Source organism: Monopterus albus, unplaced genomic scaffold (assembly GCF_001952655.1).
Source record: "Monopterus albus unplaced genomic scaffold, M_albus_1.0 scaffold198.1, whole genome shotgun sequence".
In the NCBI taxonomy this organism is placed as follows: domain Eukaryota; kingdom Metazoa; phylum Chordata; class Actinopteri; order Synbranchiformes; family Synbranchidae; genus Monopterus; species Monopterus albus.
Genome location: NW_018128078.1, coordinates 490017 through 514983, shown reverse-complemented (window position 1 = coordinate 514983; position 24967 = coordinate 490017). Strand labels below are relative to the sequence as shown.

The 24967-nt window shown below is 41.9% G+C and overlaps 1 protein-coding gene across 1 annotated transcript in view; it reads right to left on the bottom strand.

The window, feature by feature from the left end:
- Positions 1-24967, bottom strand: part of LOC109970431 (titin-like) — a 206786-nt gene that overhangs the window by 92060 nt on the left and 89759 nt on the right. The window contains 37 exon segments of the mRNA XM_020617984.1: positions 32-206; positions 304-500; positions 611-913; positions 1414-1713; positions 2015-2293; positions 2391-2699; positions 2947-3143; positions 3424-3529; positions 3978-4277; positions 5292-5591; positions 5802-5917; positions 6021-6207; positions 6984-7280; positions 7635-7922; positions 8370-8491; positions 8655-8832; positions 8997-9144; positions 9865-10016; positions 10301-10588; positions 12480-12594; positions 12828-13015; positions 13110-13412; positions 13505-13804; positions 13919-14188; positions 14533-14799; positions 14882-15006; positions 15949-16357; positions 17448-17726; positions 17809-18075; positions 19018-19287; positions 19537-19705; positions 19828-19925; positions 20271-20537; positions 20656-20779; positions 23594-23736; positions 24592-24718; positions 24818-24957. Of these exon segments, the coding sequence (XP_020473640.1) occupies positions 32-206; positions 304-500; positions 611-913; positions 1414-1713; positions 2015-2293; positions 2391-2699; positions 2947-3143; positions 3424-3529; positions 3978-4277; positions 5292-5591; positions 5802-5917; positions 6021-6207; positions 6984-7280; positions 7635-7922; positions 8370-8491; positions 8655-8832; positions 8997-9144; positions 9865-10016; positions 10301-10588; positions 12480-12594; positions 12828-13015; positions 13110-13412; positions 13505-13804; positions 13919-14188; positions 14533-14799; positions 14882-15006; positions 15949-16357; positions 17448-17726; positions 17809-18075; positions 19018-19287; positions 19537-19705; positions 19828-19925; positions 20271-20537; positions 20656-20779; positions 23594-23736; positions 24592-24718; positions 24818-24957 (8103 nt within the window).

The window sequence follows — 24967 nt, the reverse complement described above, 5'->3', positions numbered from 1 at the left end:
AAAAAAAAAAAAAAAAAAACTCTTGTCTTACCGAGAACATTGACAACACAGGAGGCGGTGGCAACACCGTGAATGTTCTCCACCTTAATGGTGAAATTGCCGTGGTCGGCTCTGACTGCATCGCGGATCATCAGTGCAGATTTGCCCCTCTGGGTCTGGTCTAGACCCAGACGCTCACGCAGAGGCGTCACAAACTCCTCCTCTGGCTCTGGAACCTGAGTGGTACAAGGTGAACATTAAAAACATTAAGAAACTGTGCAGAAACACATTTGGACTGTGAGATGATTCTGTGAAGCCCCAAACCTTGGCCTTGGTCCTCCTCTTCTTGACAAAAGGAACAGTCTTTTTGGCCGGCTCTTTAGTGACGTCCTCATCGTTCCTCAGCCAGGTGACTTTGGGATATGGGGAGCCAGAGATGTAAGCATCAATGCAGATCTCTTCACCCTTCTTGATGCACAAACCAGACTGCACACGGGCATGGAGAGTGACCTTTGGTTTTTCTGAAAATAGAAGAAGAGTCTTCAAATGTAGGTTGTTCTAATTTGAGGTTTAAAGCTAAATATACTGATTCAATAAATTATTTTAAAACATTTGTAGTTTTTTTTCATACCAATGGGGTCTGCAGCCTGGATGAGCTGTGTGCTGTGTGATGGCTCACTGACTCCAGCAGCATTCTCAGCTCGGACCCTGAACTGATATTCCATGTCCTCCTTCAGACCTGTCACCACAAAGGAGAAACCAGAAACCAGGCTTGGGGTGACCCTCTCGTAGCGATCACCATCCTTCTCAATCTTCTCCACGATGTAGCCCTGGATAGGACAGCCACCGTCGTAGTCTGGAGCCTTCCAGGTGACTGTGACGGACTTGGATGTTGGGTCATGAGCCTCCACCTGGACTGGTGGGTCTGGTTTCTCTGTGAAAGTGATATTAAAAGCAGGCAGTAAATGTCTGTCTCCATAGCCAAGACCAACACATTTAACATAATCCTGGAGTATATATGCTAGGTTTGGACAAATGTTCCTATTCAACTGAATGGGAGAGTGTGTCCAAAATTTAGACTGCTACTGCATATCAAATGTATTCACAGGATGAAGAGGTACAGACATCTTTCTTCTGTGGATGCCAGTGTTGGTTGATTTGAAAACCCCACATAAGGCTGACTCGCGTGGCTTCCAACTGAAGAATACTCAGTGTTTTGGATTTGACAATAAGACAAGCGGTGGATGATTGTCAGGTCCATTTCAAAGTTTTTTTTCACTTATGGTTTTTAAAGTATTCTCCTGATTTCACAGAATATAACTAGTGGCTGTGCGAAGTTGTACTTGAACCAGAAGCTAACATCAGCTTGGTAATATGCCCACAATGACAATACAGATCAATCTGTGTTGTTGCTGAGTTGTAAACAGGACTTACGTTTGATTTCCTCTATGATGACTGGGTTGCGTAGCTCCAGATATTCTCCTGCTCCAACCTTGTTGATGGCCTTCACTCTGAAGTAGTACTCAGAATTGATGTAGAGGTCTTTGACATCGCAGGTCAGGACATTCTCTCCTGACATAACGCGCATGTAGGTCTTTTTGGAGGCCTCACGGCGCTCAAGCGTATAGCTGATGATAGGGGTGCCGCCATCATCCTCTGGGGCTACCCAGCTGATCTTGCAGGAGTTTTTAGTGGCATCGCTCGAGGTGATGTCTTTACACTGACCTGGGAGTCCTGCAGGGTTCAGGAAGGCAGCAAAAATGTATCAGAGACCGTTTCAATATGACCACAAAAAATGCTTAATAACAGGGGTGCAAGCAGATGTTTAGAAATGTAGAGCAAATGATGTCGCTCAGTCCACAAACTGATCTCAAACCAAATGCTAATCAGTACTGAAAATTGTTGGTGGAAAACCCTGGGTGGAACTGACATTTTGACTGGTTTGCATCAAGATGTCATTATTGGACTGGAGGTCATGATGTGAACAAAGCATGGCATTACATTTTTAACTACTGTTTTATGAAAGACATCTTACCGATGACTTTGACATTGACAGTTCCTGTGGCGGTGCCCAGACTGTTCTCCAGGGTGATAACATAGGTGCCAGCATCGGCACGGGTACACTTGAGTAGTTCCAGGTGGGCGCTGTTTAGCTCTATTGTCATGGAGAGCTGGTCGTCAGCCTTACACTCCACTGTGTCTTTCTGCCACACCATCTTGGGGGTTGGGATCGCCCTATAAGGGACATCCAGGTGCAGTTTCTCGCCCTCAACTACAACTATGTCCTGCGCCTTCAAATCGATAGTTGGAGCACCTTGGGACCAGAGGACAGGATTATTAGTAAAAAGTTAATTATCAATGTTTTGATTAGAGCTATGTTATTGTCTAAAAACAGACGTGCAAATGCTTACAGTCAGGATCTTTTGTGAAGACCTTGTCAGAGATCTCAGAGGGGTCACTAACGCCAACGGTGTTGATGGCACGAACTCTGATGACATACTTCTTCTCTGGTTTGATACCATCCTCAATCCTGAACTTGAGCTCTTTGATGGGTCTGCTGTTGACTCTGAGCCACTTTAACTCCGGGCGGGCCTCAGCCACCTCAACATGGTAGCCGGTGATTGGGCAGCCACCATCTTTGACCGGAGGCTTCCACGTAACGTTGATGTGCTCCCTGCTGGCATCAGGGACGGTAACTTCAAGAGGAGGAGATGGAGCACCTTGAGAGAGAGGAGGACATCTGTGAGTACATCTGAAATGCCTTGTTTCTCTGTTGTAAAGTCATCATCTGTATTCATTTTTCATATATGTACTGATTCTACTGGAGAAACTATTTGACTAATCCATTACTCAAGAGAAACCTGCCAAAGGTTTTGTTTAAGCACAGCCCCAGTACTTAATAAAGTGCTTGAACACACAACAAATTTCTACATCTGCATTTCCAACAACTATTTCACAGTTTCTTACTGGTCGGATCCTCGACAGTGAGGATTTCTGTAGGTTCGCTTGGATCTCCGACTCCAGCCTCGTTCTCAGCTCTGACCTGGAACTGCACCTCAGACCCTTCATCCACATCTGTCACCTTGAACTGGGTCTTTCTGTCTGGAGTCTTGCAGCACTTCAGCCAACGAGTTCCCACTTTGTCTTTCTTCTCAATCACGTACCTGCAAAGTAAAAGGTGACTGTCGTGTTCAATCAAATTTTGTTTGTTTTTTTTTCTAATAAAAGTTGTCTCACTGCAAAAGTAGTGAAGTCAAACACTGCAAAAGTAGTGAAGTCAAAGTGTTTTATTTATGGAACAAAGTCCAGATGGTAACAAAGCTTAATGTCTTAGTAACAGAATATCTCTGACAAAAACATTTCTTCAATATCATCATTTCAGTTATTATGCACCTTGTCTCTGTGAAACATATACAGTAGTTTTATAGCAGTTTGTGGTCTTACTTAGTGATAGGTCTTCCACCATCACTCTTGGGAGCTTCCCATTTCAGCTCCACATGTCTCTTGGTGACCTCCACTACTGTCAGGGCATAAGGAGGTCCAGGAGTGGCTGCAGAAAGCATGACAGACAACTTGTCTTTAGTTTAGTCTTTGATTAACTGATATTGCAAAAGATGTTCCAGAGAATAATGGCACTATAGGAAAGGTTAAAATCTAAAAATGTCCTTCTTTGGAGAACAGAAATGAGATCAGGACATTTAATGGAAATTCTGACATTAGCTTTTTTGATATACAGAAGCAAATACAGGATGTTTGTCAGGGGGAAATCATCTCCAGATGGGGTATATGAGGAGCAGGAATATCAACAATAAATTTCGCATAGGTCTGATCAGTAGTTGTTCAACTATGCTGCAATGAAAATGCAGCTATAAACCTTTTAAAAGTACATTGAGATGATTCCAGTCAAGCTAAACTTGATTGATTTAATTTCCGAGTAGAAAAATCGACTAGTTTTTGAGAGACTGATGCAAACATGTTCAAAACTGCTGAGAACTTACTGAATGTATCTTTAGCAAGCACGGCGTCCTCCAGCTCACAGAATTCACTCATTCCAACAGCGTTCTCAGCGGCGACACGGAACACATACAGCGACCCCTCGTTGAGAGGAGTTACTGTGTACTTGAGATCCTTGACGGTGGTGTCGACAGCCTGCCAGGCCTTCCGCCTAACGTCCCTCTTCTCTACCACGTAGTTGGTGATGGGTGAGCCTCCATCGCTGCTGGGGGCCTGCCACTTCAGATCAGCGTTGATCTTGGTGATGTTGGTCACTTCCAGCCATTGAGGAGGTGACGGAAGGTCTATTAAAAGGGAAACAGAGTAGTATTTCATTTTCTCTTACTTACAATGTGATCTGTTTATCATGCTAGTCCACTTCTTATAACCCCTTGGTGAGTTCACATCTTCTTCCACTCCTACTACTTGTAGGGTTCCCCAAGGCTAGATCTTTGGTTCCATGTTCTTCTCTCTGTATATACTCGCTACAGGGTCAATTTTCAAGAAACATGCCATTTCCTTCCATTGTTTCACTGACAATACATAAATCTACTTACCACTGAGACATTAAACGAGAGTCTATTAATTCTTTACTTGCCTGTTTAGTTGATATTAAAGCTCAAATGTTCTTAAATTTTCTTAGTTTAAATGAAACACATTACTTTATTTGGACTTATAAACTCTACAAATGACTTAAGTAACTGATTCCCTTATGCAAAAAAGTCTGGGAACAATCTTTGACAGTGAGCTGAAACTTGATAAATGAGTTAGCTCTGTTGTTAAATCCAGTTTTTATCAGCTGAGAACTCTGGCAAAGTTTAAAGCTGTACTTTGAAATAGCTGTTCCTACATTATGGAAGAGTCTGTCCCTCTGTATTAGATCTGCACACACACTCACATCTTGCAAAAATGTGAGTGTGTGTAATAAATGTTAAATAAATACAAAAATGTATTTATTTAACTTGGCTTTTAAATCAAACTGACGTGTGTGTGTGCGCTTTAATCTTGTTTCTTCGCTATTGTTATATGTGTTCTGTATGTTGTTTTTTTTTTTTTTTTTTTTTTTGGTAGTGTTGATCTCTGTGCAGCACTTTGGTCAACTGAAGTTGTTTTTAAATATGCTTTACTTGACGTGACCCAAACATGTACGAGATGCTCTCAATCAATAAAGCCCAGTTTCTAAACATACTTTTTCGGATTTATAGCTTCCTTGACAACACAAAAAGATATTATTGCTCAACAACATTTTTGCAATCATTAGTGCTTTCGGGAACACAGCGTTTTACTGCACAAGCTGACAACCCTTGAGCTGAACTTACAAAGTCTCTCCTTGCAGACCACAGGGTCACTGGGCTCACTAGGTTCACTTTCGCCAACCTTGTTGACAGCCTTGACCCGAAAGGAGTATTCCTGCTTCTCTATCAGACCCTTCAGCTGGTGCTCGGTCTGAGGAACATCTTCTGCAATCCGGATCCACTCCTCACTTCCAGCCTTCTGGAACTCAACAATGTAGCCTTCAATTTTAGCCCCACCATTGTGCTCAGGCCGAGTCCATGCGAGCAGGGCTGAGGTCTTGCCTATATCCCTGATGACAGGTTTACCAGGAGCCCATGGAGGATCTGAAAAGGAGAGCAGTGTTACTATAATCATTCAGTTACTCTTATTCCCAGTCATATTACTCTTAGTTCTGAACCACGCACTTTTATGAAATAAAGTATATTAGTTAAATCACAATCTTGATACAGCAATCCTTAAATAAACCATGATGAATAATTGATTACAGCAGTTTAGAACTAAACCTGAGAACATAACTGAATGACATGATATACCAATGGGATCCTTGATGAGGACGGGATCTGTCTCTACACTCGGTTTTCCAGCTCCGGCCAGATTCTCAGCGAGAACACGGAAGCGGTACTTCTTCTTGGCGGTGAGTCCCTTCACCCTGCACCCACAAAGCCACAGTCAGAAAAAACAATAGGAGCCTTCACCTCACTGGCTGACGGATTGCTTACTATTCCCATAATGTGACTGTTGTGATGAATTACCTGAAGGTTGTGTCCTTGATGGGCAGTTTGTTGCATCTTATCCATTTGTCACTCTCTGGATCCAACTTCTCCACCCAGTATCCAGTGATGGGATTGCCACCATCCTCATCTGGCTCGAGCCAGGTCAGAGTCACGGCATCTTTGGCGATGTCAGAAGGAGTGACTCTGCTTGGAGGACCAGGAGGATCTAAAACAGGTGGAACATATTGTCATTTATAACTGAATATTGACATTTTACCTGTGTACAGTACCAGTCAAATTTTGGACATATTCTTCCATTGAACTGAATGAGAAATGTGTGCCAAAACTAGGGATGGGAACATTTACAAATTTTCATAACCAGTACTCACAGATTTTTGACAGTATTTACATGTTTTTTCCATATGGTAGTCTACTACCCCGGATGCCAATTACAGCGTGCCCCCACGGATCCGGTGGCAACGAAGGATGCTGCCAGGATTTCATTAAAGTTGGAAAGGTTCAAAGTTCCCAGATCAATAAGTCATAAGCAACGCGCTGTTAAAACACATATGACGCCCTTTACAATCGTAGTAAGGTCGACAACAAGCTGTAGCCAAATTCTCATCAAAACGAGCCATCCTCCACTCCGGAGACGCCCGCTGCCTCTGCTTTCACAGTCGGCTGCACACAGAGACGGGCTGTCCAGACTGAGGGCGGCTCGGTGTTTCTACCTTACTATGGTTGAAAGGAGATGTTGCTTGTGTTTGAATCTGTGAACAATTTTCTAACTTTACTGTGGTGCTGCAGAGGTGCGCAGTTGTTGAGATCATACAAATTGTATGAGCTCTCGCTTTTTTATTTTTAAGGTATAAATCGGTTGTTACCTAAACGATTACGGTATGGCTAACGTGTACACGATCCCAAAACCTTTGACTGCTAGTGTACATCGATCCTCAAAAGAATATCTGATACATAGTTAGACAACAGAGCAAAACAACTTACCAAAGGAATACTTTGCAGTGATGGGCACATGTTCTGCAGGTTCACCAATTCCATACTGATTTTCAGCGCTGACTCTGAAAATGTATTCCTTCATAGCTATGAGCTTGCAAGCTTTGAATATGGTGTGTTTCACAGTGGTCGACATCTTCACCCACTCCTCCTTGTCTGTCTGACGACTCTCCACAATGTAGTTGGTGATGGGTGAACCACCATCGTCCCTGGGTGGGTTCCAGGCCATGAAGCATGACTCGTTAGTGATATCAGTGATGTCAAAGGCAGCCGGAGGGCCAGGTTTATCTAAGAAGATGGGACCATAACATGAAATGACTCAAAATTTACATCCAGGTTTGTAATTTTTCAAGTAGCACAAGCTAACAGGAGCTGGACATACTGAACTTGATACTGACAACATACAACAAGCTTAGATACGTGTTTGTCTAGTATTCATAATTTATTTTATATCCAACATCATCTTCTGGTATATTTGTGCATGAGGTATGCTACACTTCCTATGCTAGTACTGTTGCTGGTATTGCTGTGTAATGCCTGAAAGTTCACTTCTAGTTCCCTCCTTTTCTAAACACAACATCTAGGTACAGTTTTGGTTGTGGGTTAGGGATTATAGGTCAGATAATAAATTAGCATCTGTACCAAGGATGTTGACATCAACGGTGGCGGTGGCTCGTCCGCAGACATTGACTGCCTCGATGATGTACGTGGCGGTGTCTCCTCTGGTGGTGTTGGCGACGGAAAGCTTTGAATGTCCTGGCTGGGTGTCAATGGTGATGCGGTCATCGGGCTGCAGGACCAGGTCGGCCTTGGTCCACTTCACCCGGGGATCGGGCTTTCCTTTGATGTCGGCAGGAAGCTCAATCTTGGTACCAGCTCTAGCGGTCAGACCGGCTAGCAATTTCACATCCAGCTGGATCTCTGGAGGTTCTGTTAGAATTATTAAAGAAAACTGTCAGACTCACAATCCAGATTCAGATTCCTACTCCCAGTGGCATCATCATCATCATCATCATCATCATGCTACTCCTGATCCAATAACTCACATTTGTTCTCCATCACTCAGTTCCATTCTTGCTATACCTGATACCAGTACGTGGATAATACTGTTGGTCCCAGGCTCTTTACTCAGATTTCATTACTTGTACAACCAATCTCAGTACTCTTACTCCTGAAGCCTAAAATCTTTCAGCTGATCCTACTTACTGTTTTTTCCATAAAAAGCCTGACTCCTGCATAACAGACAAATATTTTCCTGTAACTTCCTGCTTATGTGCAGGGCATCTCTTGTCAATATCAAGTCAGTTTGTCAGTGTTCACTGCCCAATTCATACACAATACAATGCTCCTGACAAGTTCCAGCCCAAACCATTCTACCTCTAGCATCCACAGCCTGGATCTCATCAGTGGCCCTGCAGGGTCGGCCGGCTCCCAGCTTGTTGAGAGCTCTGACTCTGTATGCATACCACTGACCCTCGATCAGGCCGGTCACCTGAAACCTGTGAGCACAGAATATATTTTATACACAACTGTTTAATGCTACTAAACTGGACACAAATCAACAGTGGGCACAAGAAAACTGTTAACACACACTAAAATTTTGTAGAAATTGTTAAAAATCACTCTGAAAAACAGCTTTTTCACCAAAATGTTAAGACTTACTTCAGTTCGGGGGTCGGGTCACCACAGGGCTCCCACTTGTCAGTACCACGCTGACACTTTTCCACCACGTAGCCTCTGATCTGTGCACCACCGTCGTACTTTGGAGGCTCCCAGGACAGGAAGATGCTCTTGCCACTCTTATCGAACCACTTCAGGTTCTCAGGAGGATCAGGTACAGCTGTGGGAAAATGAACGATGCAGATAAGATTTGGATATTTGAAAAAAAGTATTTTTAGCTGGTGAAAACTTCAATCCTAAAACTAAAAGCTAAGTATTCTCATTAGCAAAGGAAACACATTCTTTTGTTTTTAGCTCTGCCCTGATGACGTGCGCTTCACTCACTGGCAGGAGAGGAGATGTTAACTGGCTCGTCGATGTATGCTGGCTCTCCAGGTCCACACTTGTTGCAGGCGGCGACACTGAACAGATACTCCTTTCCTTCAATCACATCTGTTACAGTGTGCTCAAGGTCTAGGATGCCAATAGCCACCTGGAAAAAAAACATCAGTGATCATGAATTTCCATCTGTAATTTTTCATTGCTTGGCTTCAAGCTTTGCTTCAAAACTCATTTTTATGTCTTTATTGTTTATCTATGATATTTTTGTATTTGGAGGATTGCAGAATAAGGCTGTACAGGTGAAAGGAGAATTTGTTTTTGCCCCAATTTTACTTCTAGATACAGCACAGCTTAGCAAAAGTTATCTCCACCTTCAAGTACTGTTGTCAAACCAAATGCTTTCCCTTCAAGGAAACCCAACTGGCAGACAGTATCTTTTCTTTTTACTTAAGCTGAGACAGTTTCACATTGTGCTGAAACAATTTACACTACGTAGAGCAAATTCAAATCTACTTTTTTTGACCTCATATGCGGTCATGCCACTGCTACCATTCAGTTTGTGTTGCTGAACACAGATCAGGACTACGTATATCAAGGCCCTGCATTCAAAAACTCCTTTAAATCAAATCAATTTTATTTATATAGCACTTTAAAAACAACATCCAGGTGACCAAAGTACTTTACATAGGCAGAATAAAATCACAATAAATAACTAAAATATAATAAATAGTTTCAGTGCAAAAATAAAACAGCACAATAACTCAGACACACAGATGACATACATTCGATAAATTAAATTAAAATTAAAAGGAATGCATCAGGCATTAAGGTTTGGCCCTGTAGATTCTCTAATAGCACCACTCTGATGTACCTTGGCCCAGGTCTTGCGAGACACTTCTCTCTTCTCGATCTGGTAGTGGGTGATCGGACTTCCTCCATCGTGCTCTGGAACCTCCCACATTAGGTGGACGTGGTGTCGGGTAACCTCAGCCACTTTGAAGTCCTTGGGAGCACTGGGGCATGCTGGGAAGACAGAGGCAATTAAAAAGAAATGAAAAATCAAAGATAATTTGGGAAGAAGGCTAACATTTTCCAAATTGCTTTTCCTGTTCAGGGTGGTGCTTGGCTGAAAGTTTTACTATCAAAGTGATCGCAGTCATAATATTTCCCCAATTGGTCTTCGGGTGACAAATGTCTGTACCCAATGTAAATCAATTTTCCTTTAACAAACACCATCAGCCTAAAATGGGTCGTATTTACTACATACAGTTATGAACTGTTTATTTTGGCAGAGAAATTGTTGTTACCGATGACATTGACGTCGATCTCTCCAGACACAGAAGAGACGTCGTTCTTCAGCTGCAGGCTGTAAGTGCCTTTGTCGGGGCGGACGCTCGGTGTGACTGTCAGCTCCGTGTATGTAGGCTTTGTCACCATGGAGACACGCTCATCTGCAGTGGTCAGCTCCTTCTCTCCGAAGGTCCACGTGGCAACGGGGGTTGGGTATCCGGTGATGGGGACTCTGATGGTAAGAGGCTGAGGGACGATCACCTCCAGGCCATTCCTGAAGGCACTCAGGTCGAAGGTTGCCCCGACTGCAAAAAAACAAAGATAGTTTTAATTTTAGCATCACTTAGAGTAGGGTGTGCGATATAATCTACGATAATATCTTAATTGCTGTTTTAACAATGATTTTAATGACTTGTTTCACCATCTGTGTGCAAACTAACCACTCCACAAAATATGAAAAATCTGGACTAAACCAGCCAAGGTACCAGCATACAAACAAGCTCGGCAAATGTGAGCAAAACCATTCTCCAAAAGTGATTTCAGTGTGTTGTATTATTGCACTTGAATGCTACCATTTTAAGTAAATCAGTATAGGAAATATGTTGTTTCCACTGATATCATGAGTAAGCAACAATTCATATGCTGTTAACAAGTGCCACATACCAGCCTACAAGCTAAGACAGTTTTTGACGGATGAAAAATATCCTCTGTTTATCAACAAAATCCCCAAAATATTCAGATATTGTTTTTGTCAATATCGCACAGCCCTAATTTAGAGAGAGGTTTGCAAAAAAGAGGCTTGTTAAACAGTTATACTGCCATCCAGTAGAACATTTTCATGCTTCTTGGAATCAAACAAGAAAATATTTGAGCCTGATTTAACTGTGATGAAAAATGAGGTAAGAAATAAAGTAAAAATTATTTTTGGTTTCCTTTCAGTTTATATTTATAGCTTTGGAAAAAATTAATTCCATTTCACATTTAGTTTTGAACAAGAAAGAGGAATGCTCATTAAGTTCATTAAGTTCACTTTATCAATGATATCCATGAAAATTTCCTGAAAATAAAGAAGAAAATGGTAATGACACAAATTTTCACTACAGTTTAATGTATTTTAATCTTATTGTTATTATTATTACTATTATTACTGATATTCACAAAATTTCAGTCCAATTAAATAAAAGTGTTTTTTGTACAATTTTATTTAATTTTGATGTAGTACTGGATGGACAACAGGTCTCTTTCGGTAATGCTTTGAGATGCCTTCTTGTGCACCTTTACCAGGGTTCAGTCTTGGGACCACTTTTGTTCACTATGTGCAGACTACCCCTGGGGCAAATCTCATGCAAACATGACACTGATTTTCACTGCTACGCAGCTGGGACCATGGATACATCCTGTATTGTCCTGCCTTACTGAAATTAAACACTGGATGTCCAGAAACCTCCTACAAAAAAAAGTAATTATAATTACGCTCTGTGGCTCCGGTATTAACAGCATTAACAACCTCACTTCTAATCTATATCCCATGTCTGACATCATCATCTTTGGCTTAGATTTGTGCCCCGACACCCAGGTAACCAAAGAGGTGCAGTCTTTCTTTGCACAGTTGCACCAAGATTAGGTTGATTCTTTCCCCTACATGCTTAGAAAAGGCAATAGATGCTTTTATCATCCCAGACTTGATTACTGTAGTACACTTTATCCTGGACTTAGCAGTGGTAATGTCCATATACTTCAACTGATTCTAAATGCTGCTCCCTGCCTAGGGATGCAGATTAGCCATCTTCGTTTGAATCTCATCTTAAAACTCATTTCTATCATATGGCTTTGTCTTAAATAATGTTATTTATGGTTGATTGTCTATTTTCTATTGTTTTTATTGGGAAGCACTTTGAAACTTTGTTTTAGAAAGGTATTAAATAAAGAAATATTGCTATAATAATAATCAAACCAAGCCTTCAGCAAAGCAACGACATCTATACAGAATGCATTATTCAAAATCCAAAATGCTTTTTACATCATGAAATGAATATGTGTTGGGTGTTGTATCATTTCATTTCTTTCCAAACTTGACAAATTATGTATAATATCTTTTGCATTTCCAATGTTAAAACAGCGTTCTACTGGATAACAACAATAAGGTCAGATTTTAGACTGAAGATTTTGCCACTGAGTTCCCTGCTTGTTTTGTACCGTGAGGATCATCAGCCAGCAGAGGCCCGAGTTGTTCAGCTGGATCAGAAACACCGGCAGCGTTCTCAGCGCAAACTCTGTAGAGGTACCTCTGTCCAGGTTTCAAACCAAACACCTAAACAGAAAACAAAATAATAAAAACAATTAAGAGTTTTTGCTAATGAAATAGTTAATACCCACAGCTGGGAAAGTGAAAATCAGAGCATCATAAAACACATGGAAGATCATGTAAAATCCATCAGGTGATGAAATTATTATAGAAATGTGTTTCAAAAGATTTTACCTAAAAACAGATAAATGAAAGTAAACAGAACAGAACCACAAGACAGCATTTGGTAAACCCTGTACCCGGTAGGAGAGGTCTGGGCACAGTCTGGCATTGCAACGGAGCCACTTATCAGTGTCTTCATCACATTTCTCGATGATGTAGCCGATGATCACACTGCCGCCATTGCTGATGGGTGTCTCCCAGGTCAATGTGACTGCTGTCTTGATTTGGTCACTGAAGTTCAGATTCAGTGGGGGGCTTGGCCTCTCTGCAGGCACAACACAAAAGGTCCGGTGAAATGACACATTCTGACACTTTTATAGTCATTAAAATACCAACCTGAACTGGAGGTTTGCACTCACCAATGGGATCCATGATCTTCACAGGGTTGGTGGCAGCGCTGGGCCTGCCGACACCAGCTTTGTTCTCAGCTCGGACTCTAAAGATATACTCCTTGTTCTCCACCACGTCATTCAGTGTTGCTGAACGGTCGTCAGCGCCACAGACCAGGGCTGCCTCCCACTTCACAGAGGTCCTGTCACGGAACTCGATCACATAGGCAGTGATCTCGGAGCCACCATCAAACCATGGGGGCTCCCAGGAGATAGTGGCACCGAACCTGTTCACATCATCTACTGCCACATTCTCTGGAGCATCGGGAACATCTGATGGTTTAAAGTGAACAGATTAAGGATAAGATTTCGATTAGTTGAGATGGTATGGGAATATAAGTGGAGGCCTGCTGTGCGTCACTTACCAAACTTGTTCTTGGCCTGGACAGCCTCATCAGTGGCAACAGTGGGTCCGCTGCCAACTCTGTTTCGGGCACAGACTCTGAACAGGTACATGGAGTCCTTCTGGAGACCACTAACGCAGTACTCCGGAATATCAGCACGATTTGTAGCCAGAGTCCAGGTCTTACGCTTCACATCACGTCTTTCTACAACATAGGCGATGATCTTACTTCCTCCATCGCTATCAGGTTCCTCCCAAGCCAAACTGACCTCACCATCAGCGGTATCAGTGACTCTCAGGTTCTTGACTGGTCCAGGGACGTCTGAAAACCACCAACATGGTAAAGAGAAACTTTTCTGACATCAGCAGACATAACCTAAATACTGAATCTTATGGTTATCTAATCACAAGTCATTAATTTAACCCCAGGACTCACCAATCACGTCCAGGTTAATGAACCCTTCTGCCTTGCCATGCTTGTTTTTGATAACCACCTTGTACCGACCCTGGTCCTCCTTGCTGGGGCTCTTAAGGCGGTACTCGGTCTTGTCAGCAGAGGTGTCAATGTTCTGGACAGGCAAACTGGTGCCCTCAAAGAACCACTCCGCATCGGCGCGAGGGTAAGCGTCGTATGGCACGCTCATGATAAAGGGTTTGCCAGCATCTGTCACCAGATTCTGGTCAGTGGTTTTAATCCTTGGAAAAGCTGCAGAAGAGAGAAAAGAATTTATGGTTTGCAGTTTTTCATGTTATTCCTTACACCTCTAGCATTTGGACTGAAAAGTAACAGTTTTCTAACACTGTTTTACTACTCTTTGTGGAACCAATGCCTCCCATTTCCACCTTGGTTCTTTTGTCATGTAAAGTGTTACTGCGTATCTTGCAAAGCACTTTATCGATGAAGTAATTTCTTACATTTTCTCAAGGTTCTTTCGCCTTTCCCTTAAGAAACTGAGCTAGTTCCATTTAAACAGGAGCTTGTGTTTTGTTTGCCTCTGTAAATCAGTCACTGGGTAGATTTGTGTTATAAATTTCTCTGTGTTGACTTACCCGCCAGCTCCAACTTGGCTCGGGCGTCCTTGTCTTTGGCCACGACTCTGTACTCTCCCTGATCCCGGGGTCTGATCTCACAGACCTGCAGTCTGTGGACTTTACCCTCACTAATCATCTGGTATTTGTCTCCCTGGGCAATGATCATGTTGTTCCTCATCCACTTCACCTCTACCCTGTCCTTGTTGAGCTCCACCTCAAACACGACATCTGAGTCTGGAGGTTCAAACACGTCTTGAGGAGGTCTGATGATCTCCACTGGGATCTCTGCAGGACCACAAACCATCATCACATGAGGAAAAACAAAACAAAACAATGTAAATCAATGTAAAAGAGATGAAGAGTTTACCTTCAACAAAGAGTCTTGCTCTGGTCCTCCTCTCATCCACACCACAGGCGTATTCACATTCATCATCAGGTCTGCACACCTTGATGATCAGAATGCACATCTTGCCTTCCTTTTCCATGTGATATCTGAAAAAATCACATAAAAAAAAAAATCCTAACACAAAATCAGAGAAGGCACTTCTCATTCACACCCCCTGCTGGCCATGATGTGCATGTCTTTTGATTCTATTGTCTTATGTCTTGTTTATCTTGGGGTGTCACGGGCCAGACTGGGGAGACGGAGTCCCTGGGTTCACTGGATGATTGTGTGACTGGCCACAGTGGCCTTTTTTCTGTTTGTTAAGCTTGTCATTCCCTTTTCATTTTATTTTTGGTATTAAATTTGGCACATTTAATTATAAGTCAAACAAAATAATTGTTTTTCTGCTGCTCACTGGCTCTGTGAATGATGTTACTGATGTGAACAACATATAATTGTAAAGCCATGTGAGAAATACATTAAGTTCCTGCTTCTCCTGTATGGTGTATCCAGAGTTGTAGGCCAAGTTTTAGAAAAACCAAAGTACATGTATGAGTATTTTAAATCAAATCACAATGTATTTAGTTATTCAACAGTTCACTTATATTATTTGTACATTTTATATTCAACAATACACTAGGACTTAATGCCAACATTTAAAATTATAAAACTAAAATATTCTAATCAGCCCCAAAAAACAATGTGTAATGTGTTTTTGGTGTATTTAGGTGTATTGATGTCAGTATTTATTTGTTTACTCTGCACTGTTTTAGTTCTGGTTTTAAGATTCTATTGTTTTGTGACATGTATTTTCTGTCTTTGATATCATGGGACTACGCTGAAAATGAATATGTTCTTTTGGATTGATGTGTTTCAATAAACCAAGACAGAAAAAAAGCCCACTTCAAACAGCCCAAATTCTAAGAAATATGAGCGAGGTGATTTTGGTGGCAGCCTCTCTCCTGTGTAAATTCCAGTGATGCCACAAAATATTAGATAAGACCAAATTTTACAAACATCTGCTTTTTTATGAAATAAAACTGTGATACCTGGGTCCTTCTCTGATCTCTCGTCCATTCCGGTACCACTTGACAACAGCCTTCTCCTTGCTGAGCTTGCAGGTGAACTCAGCATCCTCAAACTCGGTGATGGTCTGATCTGTGAGATGTGCTGTAAACTCTGCCGGTGCCTCGCTGATGATCAGCTCAGCCACACACTTGTCGTCTCCGACCATGGCTGTGTACTCGCCCTCATCATCCATGATGCAGTCCTTTATGGTCAGGGTGTGTTTAAGGCCATCCACTCTGTACACGATGCGCTTACTGAGCGGTACCTCCTCACCGGTCTTCATCCATCTCACCTTCACCCCGGGCCTGCTCACCTTACAAACAAAGCTGATCGTCTTCTTCTCCTGAGTCTCGATGTCCTCAATGGGCTCCAGGAACCTCGGTTTCTCCTCTGTTGAATACAGAGTGAGTACACTCAGGTAGAAACTAATGTACTTTAATAAACAACGGTGCCTTTGATTTGATCACATTACTGTGCTTCTTGTTTCTTAGTTTTATGGTCAAATGTAGACTGGGAAACATTTATCTATTGTATCTTTTTAATTTAAAAAAGTAAAAGTCTCATTCAGAATCTATTTTTGAGGATCAGCCTGGCCAAAGTGAAGTGTTTGGTCTTATATCAACTCTTTAATACTTTACCCCGGTTCACAATCCATCCATCCATCCGGTTCACAATCACCATTCATTGTTTCCACCTGTTGCTCATTATCCCCTGGTCTTCTGCCTATTTATCCTCCTCCCTTCCCTCAGTCTGGTTGCTGGTTCATCTGGAGTCCATGCTTTATTGCTCCTGTCGTCTGTATATCTGCTCACCACACCACACCTGTGGCTCTGTAAATGTCTCCTGGTTTGTTTGTCACTCAAACTCTTAGACTCTTTCCTCTTGCCTTGCCTATGGACTTACCTGCCATCTTGGACTTTTGGTCTGTCCCTTTAGTTTTGTGTTTTTAGTTTGTTATAGCTCCCTGACTGAACTGTTTAGTTGTAGTTTTCTGTAGAAATCTTTGTGTTGCTTTGTCAGGTTGAGCTCCTTTAGTAGTTCTACTTGTTTCTTTGTTCTGTTCAATTATATTAAAATTGACATTATCTCAGTCTGTGTCTGCATTTGGGTACTCTCCAAGCATTAACATAATTTCTATTTTCAACCTTTCACTTACTTGCTATTAGGTATTTATTGCTGCTATCCCTTCAGTGCTTAAAAATCACCTGTAGCTCTGTCTGACTCATTAAAAAAAAAAAAACCCATCAAAGACATAAATACATTATGCTAACAGACTGTGGCTAAACAGGTCCTGTTCCAACAGCCAACGAGGTATGAGATATATATATATATATATATATATGTATATACACACTTTCACATTCTCTGTACTGTTAAGTTTGCAAAGGAGAAATTCAAATGTAACACCATCTGAGTGATAAGGATTTCAGGTTTTAAATGTGCTGAAACAGTGAAAAGCAAAGGAAATCCCATTATTTACCTGTGACTTTAGCACTGGCAGTGCTCTTGGCCTGCTCTCCTCTGTGATTGGTCAGGCAGACGGTGTAGCTGGCCTCGTCAGATTTCTGAGCATCTCTGATCCTCAGAGAGAACACATTGTCCCTCTGAGCCAACATGTACTTGCTGCTCTCAAATATAATCTCCTCGTTCTTCATCCACTTGGCCTTGGCTCCCTCCTCATTTGTCTCACAGTTGAACATGATCTCACTTCCCTCCTTTACCTCGGTGTCTTTAATTGGTGTGATAATCCTCAGTTTCTCTGGAATAAGATACGTATTAAAACCAAACCCTTGCTCTGAAATGACCAAAGTAAGATGTGGAAAAAAAAATAAGAGTCTTACCAATCACATACAGATCAGCCGAGGCTTTAACGCTGCCAATGTGTGCGGTGTAGCCTCCCTCATCCTTCAGCTCACAGTTTTTCACAATAAGAGCTCTTCTCTTTCCATCACTGATGATAGCGTATTTGTCGCCAGCTTCAACCTCCCTGCCACCTCTGAACCATTTCACCTCATAGGTTTCTTTGGAGACGGAGCAGGTGAACTCAGCTTTCTCACCTTCCACCACCTCCTGGTTCTGAGGGCGAGCAATGAACTCAGCCACCAGTTCTGGAAAGAAGCAGCAGCAAACAAGTTTCTCAAAGTGATCTTGCAATTTTCTGTGATCTGGACATAATGATTTAACAACACTGAGGCAATTTATAAGGTTACTTAGACTACCGGTGTCAAACGCTGCTATGGGTACATACAGATGGGTGTCATCAGCATAAAATGAAAGTTTATTTTGAAATTTACAATAACATCCCCACAGAGCATTTACAGTTGAGTGCAAAAGTTTACAACCTCTTGAGCAGGTTCCCTAGCACCTTTTTCGGTTACAGTATCAGAGGGCTGTACAAGTTGTTCTTATTACAACGTTCTGTTTATACACTCCTTGACCATTTTTGTTACTTCTGCTGATGAAGGAACAGCTGTATCAGCTGGATGTACATTAAATATAATGTTGAGGAAAAATTCTTTGTTTTACTCTTTTTGCCATTTCAAAGTGAGGGGATGTAAAGTTTTGCACTCGGCTGCATCCTGAAAATAATAAGCTGAGTCTTGTGGCATGCTACAGGTACGCTCTTCAGCAGAAGATGAGGTGTTGCTGCTACAAACAGAAAAAGTTCTATGGCTGAGATCTGATTAAAAGCAGTGACAGGCAGTCAGAGAGGCTAAGCCAGGTGACTAAGCAAAATATTAATGTCTATAGTGGCAAGTGCAGCACTAAGGTGTCAGAACTGAGCAGGCACTGGCATCAGACGCAACCAAGAGACTGGCTGCAATCCTCAAACAGCCAGTTTATGTACTATGATGAGACTAAACCCATTTTGAAATTCTCAAAAATGTTACTCATGAACATTATTAACTGAGATGACGCTACTCTTTCTAAGACACTGAGGAGGAAGGATCATTTAGAAATCGGTCTGTAACAGGAGATCACGACTGGGTTTCTTTAACAGTAGCTAGGCAACAGCATGTGGGAAATGGAGATCCACTCTGTTTTCTGACCATTGAGTTTGAGCATGGCGGACGTCTTGACGGTGGGACTCAGCCTGCAGTTGTACTCCCCAGCGTCCTCCATCCTCAGATCCTGAATGATCAGGATCCTCTTGCGTCCGTCCATGACCTGCTCATAGTGGCCGCCCTCTGGCAGCTCCTCATCTCCTCGGTACCAGGTGACATCAGCGTTAGCCTTCGACACCTCGCAGATCATCTTCACACTTTCTGTCTCCATCCCCTCCACGTTGGACAGGTTCTTGGTGAACCTGGCTGCCTCCTCTGTGAAGAAATACAGCAACAGTTAATGTAGGCAAAGCATATTGTGTCATGACTTTCTGTGTTTCTTTTGTATGGTAGCCATAAAGGTAGCAGTTTTCCTGTTCCTGTTGTTTGTTTCCAATATGCAAGGAAAGAGCTGCTATTTTGTCTCCTCCTTTTCTCCAGTTTATGTAATTTATTCAATAAACTATACATTTTTGGAAATGCTATTGTCAAACCAAAGCCTTGAACAACGATGATGTTTCTCACCGATGACCGTGAGCATGCCAGAGGTCTTGGAGGTTCTTGCATCACATTCATACTCGGCTTCATCATTTAACATCGACTTGTGGATGATGAGGATCCTCTGGACACCCTTGGCAATGATCTCGTACTTCTTTCCTTTCCTGATCTCGCCACCGTCCCTGAACCAACGAACCTGGTGTGACAGAAATTATATTTTATCTTTGATTTATCATATCTCCCCTCCAGTTGTAAAACCAAATCTTAAATTAACAACAGAAGTGGTTTGACTGAGGCTGACTGTAGTTGTGAGCTCACCTTAGCCGACTCACGGGACACTTCACATTCAAACTTGGCAGATTCCTTCTCAAGAACCTCTACATCCTGCAAAGGCTTCGTAAACTCCACATAAGGAGCTGAGGACACAAAGACCACATCGTTAAAATCTGCTGTGAGGATTCAAGTCCGCAGGGATTTCATTAAATTCAGCAGCTTTCTGGTCTATTCAAAGAAATGTGTTTATGTGATATTACCAACTTTTTCATCAATCCCACCTTTGAAATGCTTATCAAAATAAAATTAAAGCACCATGACAGTGATTCTGTTGTCCAGCTCACTACAGAATAAACTCCTTTATTTTAACAAGCAGCTCAGAGAATATTAGAATCAATTTAACTAAATAAAGAGGGTAAATAAACAAATTATTAGTAATGGATAAACAGAAGATTTGATGAATCTGAAGGTTAAAGTCTTGTCCTTACGTGTAACCTCCAGGAAACAGGAGGTCTTGAAGTCTTTGGCGTCACATGTGTACATCTTAGCGTCCTCTGGAGTGCAGTCATGGATGAGTAGCGCTCTCTTGCATCCGTCGACAATCATCTCGTACTTCTTGGTCTTTCTGATCTCTTGTCCTTCTCTGAGCCATCGTACTTTTGCATTCTCTCTGGAAACCTCACACTCGAGCGTGGCGGTGGCTTCCTCCTCCACCGTCTGGTCCTCCAGAGGCTTTGTGAACTCCACTGGCGGCTCTGAACCAAAAGAGAGCACAACATCAGGCCATAACGTAAACAAGTCATCACCTCCTGTTCAGAGTGTCTAATGCTGATGTGTTGCATTCCCTGTCCTTGGTGCGTTCGAGCGTCTCACCTCTGACAATGAGCTGTGCCTGAGTCTGGAAGTCCTTGGCGGTCAGTCTGACCTTGCCGGCCTCCGAAAGCTTCACATCTCTGACAGTCAGAGTATGCACCCGACCTGCCACTCGAGTCTTTACCTGCAAGGACGTAAAAAAAAAAATCATCAGTTTTATGATCACAGTGAATGTTCACACTATACTGTTAAAATCTCCTTTATTAAAGTAAATTTTAAATGTAAGGGGCATTATGTGCAACCGACTTCTGTACTCTGTAAAAGAGTTCCGGTTCCGGTCTTCCAGTATCAGCATGTAGCTCTGTTTTATTCCAGATGGCTCTGGGAGCTGCTTAGAATTACAGATGTCAGATTTGCAGGTCACCATTTAAATCTCCTAACACCAGGATGGATACGGGGTTTAAGCTACATGCTTCATTAGACATCTGCAACTACGAGGGTATAACCTGTCTGCTAACGTTCGCAGTCCCATTCGGAGATAGCCTATTGCATAGAAATGACACTCCACCACGGTTTTCTTCTCCAAGAGAGGAAAAAGAATATTTGCATAACCTGGATTAAATTCATAGCGTTACATTTTTGTGAGTGCTTGATGATCCAATCATCAGTAAAGCCTGGGGTCAAGAGTTGCAGCTCGGCCGTGAGGCTCTGCTGGGCCTGCTGCTCTTTGCTTGCCACGCTCTGCTGCCATTAATTCATTTGTCTGTTTCTTGCACCTTTCAACACTCTCTGTACATGCCGCCACACTGATGCTGATGATTTACACACTTCATTACTTATTCATTTATTTTTCTTTATGTAACAAATCTAAGTTAAACTAATGGAAATTGTATCTGTTCCCATTCTTGCCATGGTCTATGAGCCAGGTCATTATATGACTGATTCCCAAGGCCAGCTCATGCATCGAGTAACGTGCACGAAATCATTCCACCTTAAAATTGACCAGCAGATGCCGGTAGCCCTTGCAGCCAAACAGTGAATAGGCAATAGCTGTGTTGCCAGCTGACATTAATTAATACTGTCCAAATGAAAAAGTGGGGCTATAGCAATGAAAAATAGTGTGTTACAGGTGCTGCAATAATATATTAATGTTACTGTCTTCTCATTAACTTAGTTTTCTGTCATTGACAGATTCAGCTCCATCTTACTTTCTGAACAGAAGCAACAAAATGTGTTACTACTGCAAAATACTGCACAGTTTCAAATGCAAATCAATACATTTCAGGTATTTCACATTTTACACATCAAACTTGAGACTCAACAAGATTTTTTGCCATGTGAATGTGTTTCTTTACTGTCACTTTGAAAGCGATTTTCAAATATTTTTACTGCTGTCCCCCTTTATATTACTGCAAAATTAAATAATCTAAACTGTTGTGCCGTTTATTACTCATTCCTAAATTCTTATTGCCTTCAAACAAATTAAAAACTGAAAAAGGGAAGCTAATGATTCATAATTCCAAAACCAGTATCAGTGAATTGTCCATATATTGTTGTTGTCAGCCAGCAGTTTCAACATATTAGCACTTGTGCGTGGAATATTCTAGACAGTGTGTTTCATTGGAAACAGGTGAAATCATTTCAGTCCACTGACAGACTTGGTTGGTGATAGCAGGGGTGTTAAAGATAAGCGCAGCTGCTGCTCCCTTATCTCTGGTTATTTTTAACTGCAGCAGACAGACAACAGTGTGAAATGAGCCAGTGTCATTAACATCCCAGTTATACAATACACTGAAAGACAGTGGTCACCCAGCTGCTGATAGCATCAAGACAGAGGGGGCTAGGAATTCAGATACAAGATGATATTTGGGAGGAGGGTCTAGAATACATCCATAGGCACCCCATTAATGCCTGATTAATACATTGTAAAATTCTGCATAGATTACATGACTCTAGGGTAAAGCACCTCAGTGTGAAAAATGTGAATCCGCAGTAGCTAACCTTCTTCCGTAGTTATGCCCTGTGCCCCAAATAACAAGAATAATCCTACTGATACATTTAGATTTCCTACAAAGGTCCTTGGGGTGCAAACTGAGCCAGAACTGAGTTTAACCATTTTGGGAGTGTCAGAGGAGTTTGAGAAGCTTAAGATGGAGCAGCAGAGCCTCCTGACCTCTGGTCTTATTGCTGCAAAAGCACAACCTAACATTTTGGTAAGAGTGAGGGGCTCTCACTATGACTGTGGCTGCCAGAGTTAAGTGGCTCTTTATTTGAAGAGAATCAGATTCATCCTGAAGGGCAGGCTTAGGGATTATGAGAAAGTTTGGCAACCATTGTCAAATGAAACAGGATATGCAACTGACTGAGAAGGCACTTTTGGGGAGGGCCACAAATGGAGGAGGGAGTTAAGGGAACTGATTGAGGTTAAGGGAAGGCGGAGGGGCTGGCGTGGGGAAGGGGGATGCTAAGTTAAATGTTTTCTATTTTATATTAATACATGTTGGGTTGGAGAACTGCTTAGAGTTTACATTTGTTGGCTGAATGTATTATCTTAGGTATCTCAAAACAAAAAGGCTAAAAGAATCAAGATAAGGACACTACGAAAACTACATTTAAGGAAACAAAAAAACACAAAATCACTATTTTTCACTAGTGTAAAATGTGTATTAGGGAATAAAACAGTTTAAGTCTTTAGACTGTGAATTTATTTCTTAAACTGTAAAACTGTGATGAAACAAACAGGATGAATACAACTCAGTACATTTAGTAAATCTACATGCATTGCAGAATGTCCATCGTAACCACAGATTTGTATTATCTAGAAAATTATTTCCAACCTGTTCTTCTGTTAGGTGTTTTCCATCTTAAAACATGTTGAGAAGTCGTTTTAAAGAAAACCTGACTTTTAGGGCAGTGAACAAAAATGAGACCTTTTCTGTAAAGTTTAAAAGACTTTCTTAAATAAAAGGAGAACTGGATCCCCCACGTTGGGACTCACCCTGTCACTGGCCTCCATCTTCTCTCCTCCCAGGAACCACTCCACCGCAATGTCTTCGTAAGATAGCTCACACTCAAAGGTCACCGTCTCTCCGGCCGTCGCCGTCACGTCCTTCAGAGGACGAATCAGCCCAATGGTCCGAGCTGAAGAAGAAGACATGGGTAAATGGTCCAGCACACGCCTGTCCTCAGCTGGTATGAGGTTTGTTTCATGTCAGAAAGTCTGTAGAGCTGCAGAGCTGTGTTGCTGTTTGGCCAATCACAGCACAGCCTCTCACTTCAGATAAAGTCTAAAATAAACTCAGGAGCTGAATGGCTGAAGCCCGGCACTATCGTTTGTATCACAAAGTAGAGCTGCTTCCCGTGTTGCCTTTGAGTGAAATGTAGTTATATCAGTTGAGAGATGATATTCAACTGGTGACAGATGAGAGGAGACTCCTGACTGAGTGGAAACAGCAGGGTCACTGATCAATCAGCTGATCACTGTCCTGATGATCTGATTGATCTGTTTACTCCCAAAACATTAAATATCTCTATATCAAACTGTTATTGAACAAATGGATATAAATTTTTAGAGAGGGGAGGAAAATCATGTGTTTATTTTGTCGAGTCTCGCTGAAAATGAAAAGCATTCAGGGAATCATTTTAATGCACTCTGACATGAATCCTATTTCACTTAGGTGAAAAATAATTGTATTGTTTTTACATGTTTTTAAATCATTTTATTACACCAAAGTGTAAGTTTTTGAAAAATCTTTTTATCTTTCCACCAAGCTAGTTAATTGTCAAACAAAAAGAACGGCTGGATGGGTTTTGTTTGAGGGCCCGACACAGGCTGCCACCTCTACAGTCTAGATGGCAAAGTATAAAATGACTGATCATCAAAACGTAACACTAAAGTGTCTTCTTAAACGGCCATCAACATACTGTATATCTGGGAACAAGAGTCCTGTAGAGATGAACAGCTCTTACATAAAGTTATTAAACAACAAAGCTTACCTTTCACTCTGAGCTGAGCGCTAGATTTGGCGTTGGCTGCGGAGAAGTCGACGCCTCCCGCCATGTCCATACGGACGTTATAAAGGATCAACATGTGTCTGGTTCCTTCCTCCTTGATCTCAACATCCTGAAAGAAAACCCAGATTGAGGAACTTGTCCATCAAGTTCTTTCCTTCCTTGTATTTACTGCATCAGATCCAAACACCACACATGAAACCAGACTCACGACAGACTGATGCAGAGCTTCTCCCTTCAGCTTCCACTTTCCATGGACATCCTCCTCTGAAATCTCTGTCTCAAACTTAGCTGTCTCTGTCTCCGTAACCTCAACACTGTACAGTGGACGGATAATCTTGATGTCGCGCTCTGCAGGAAA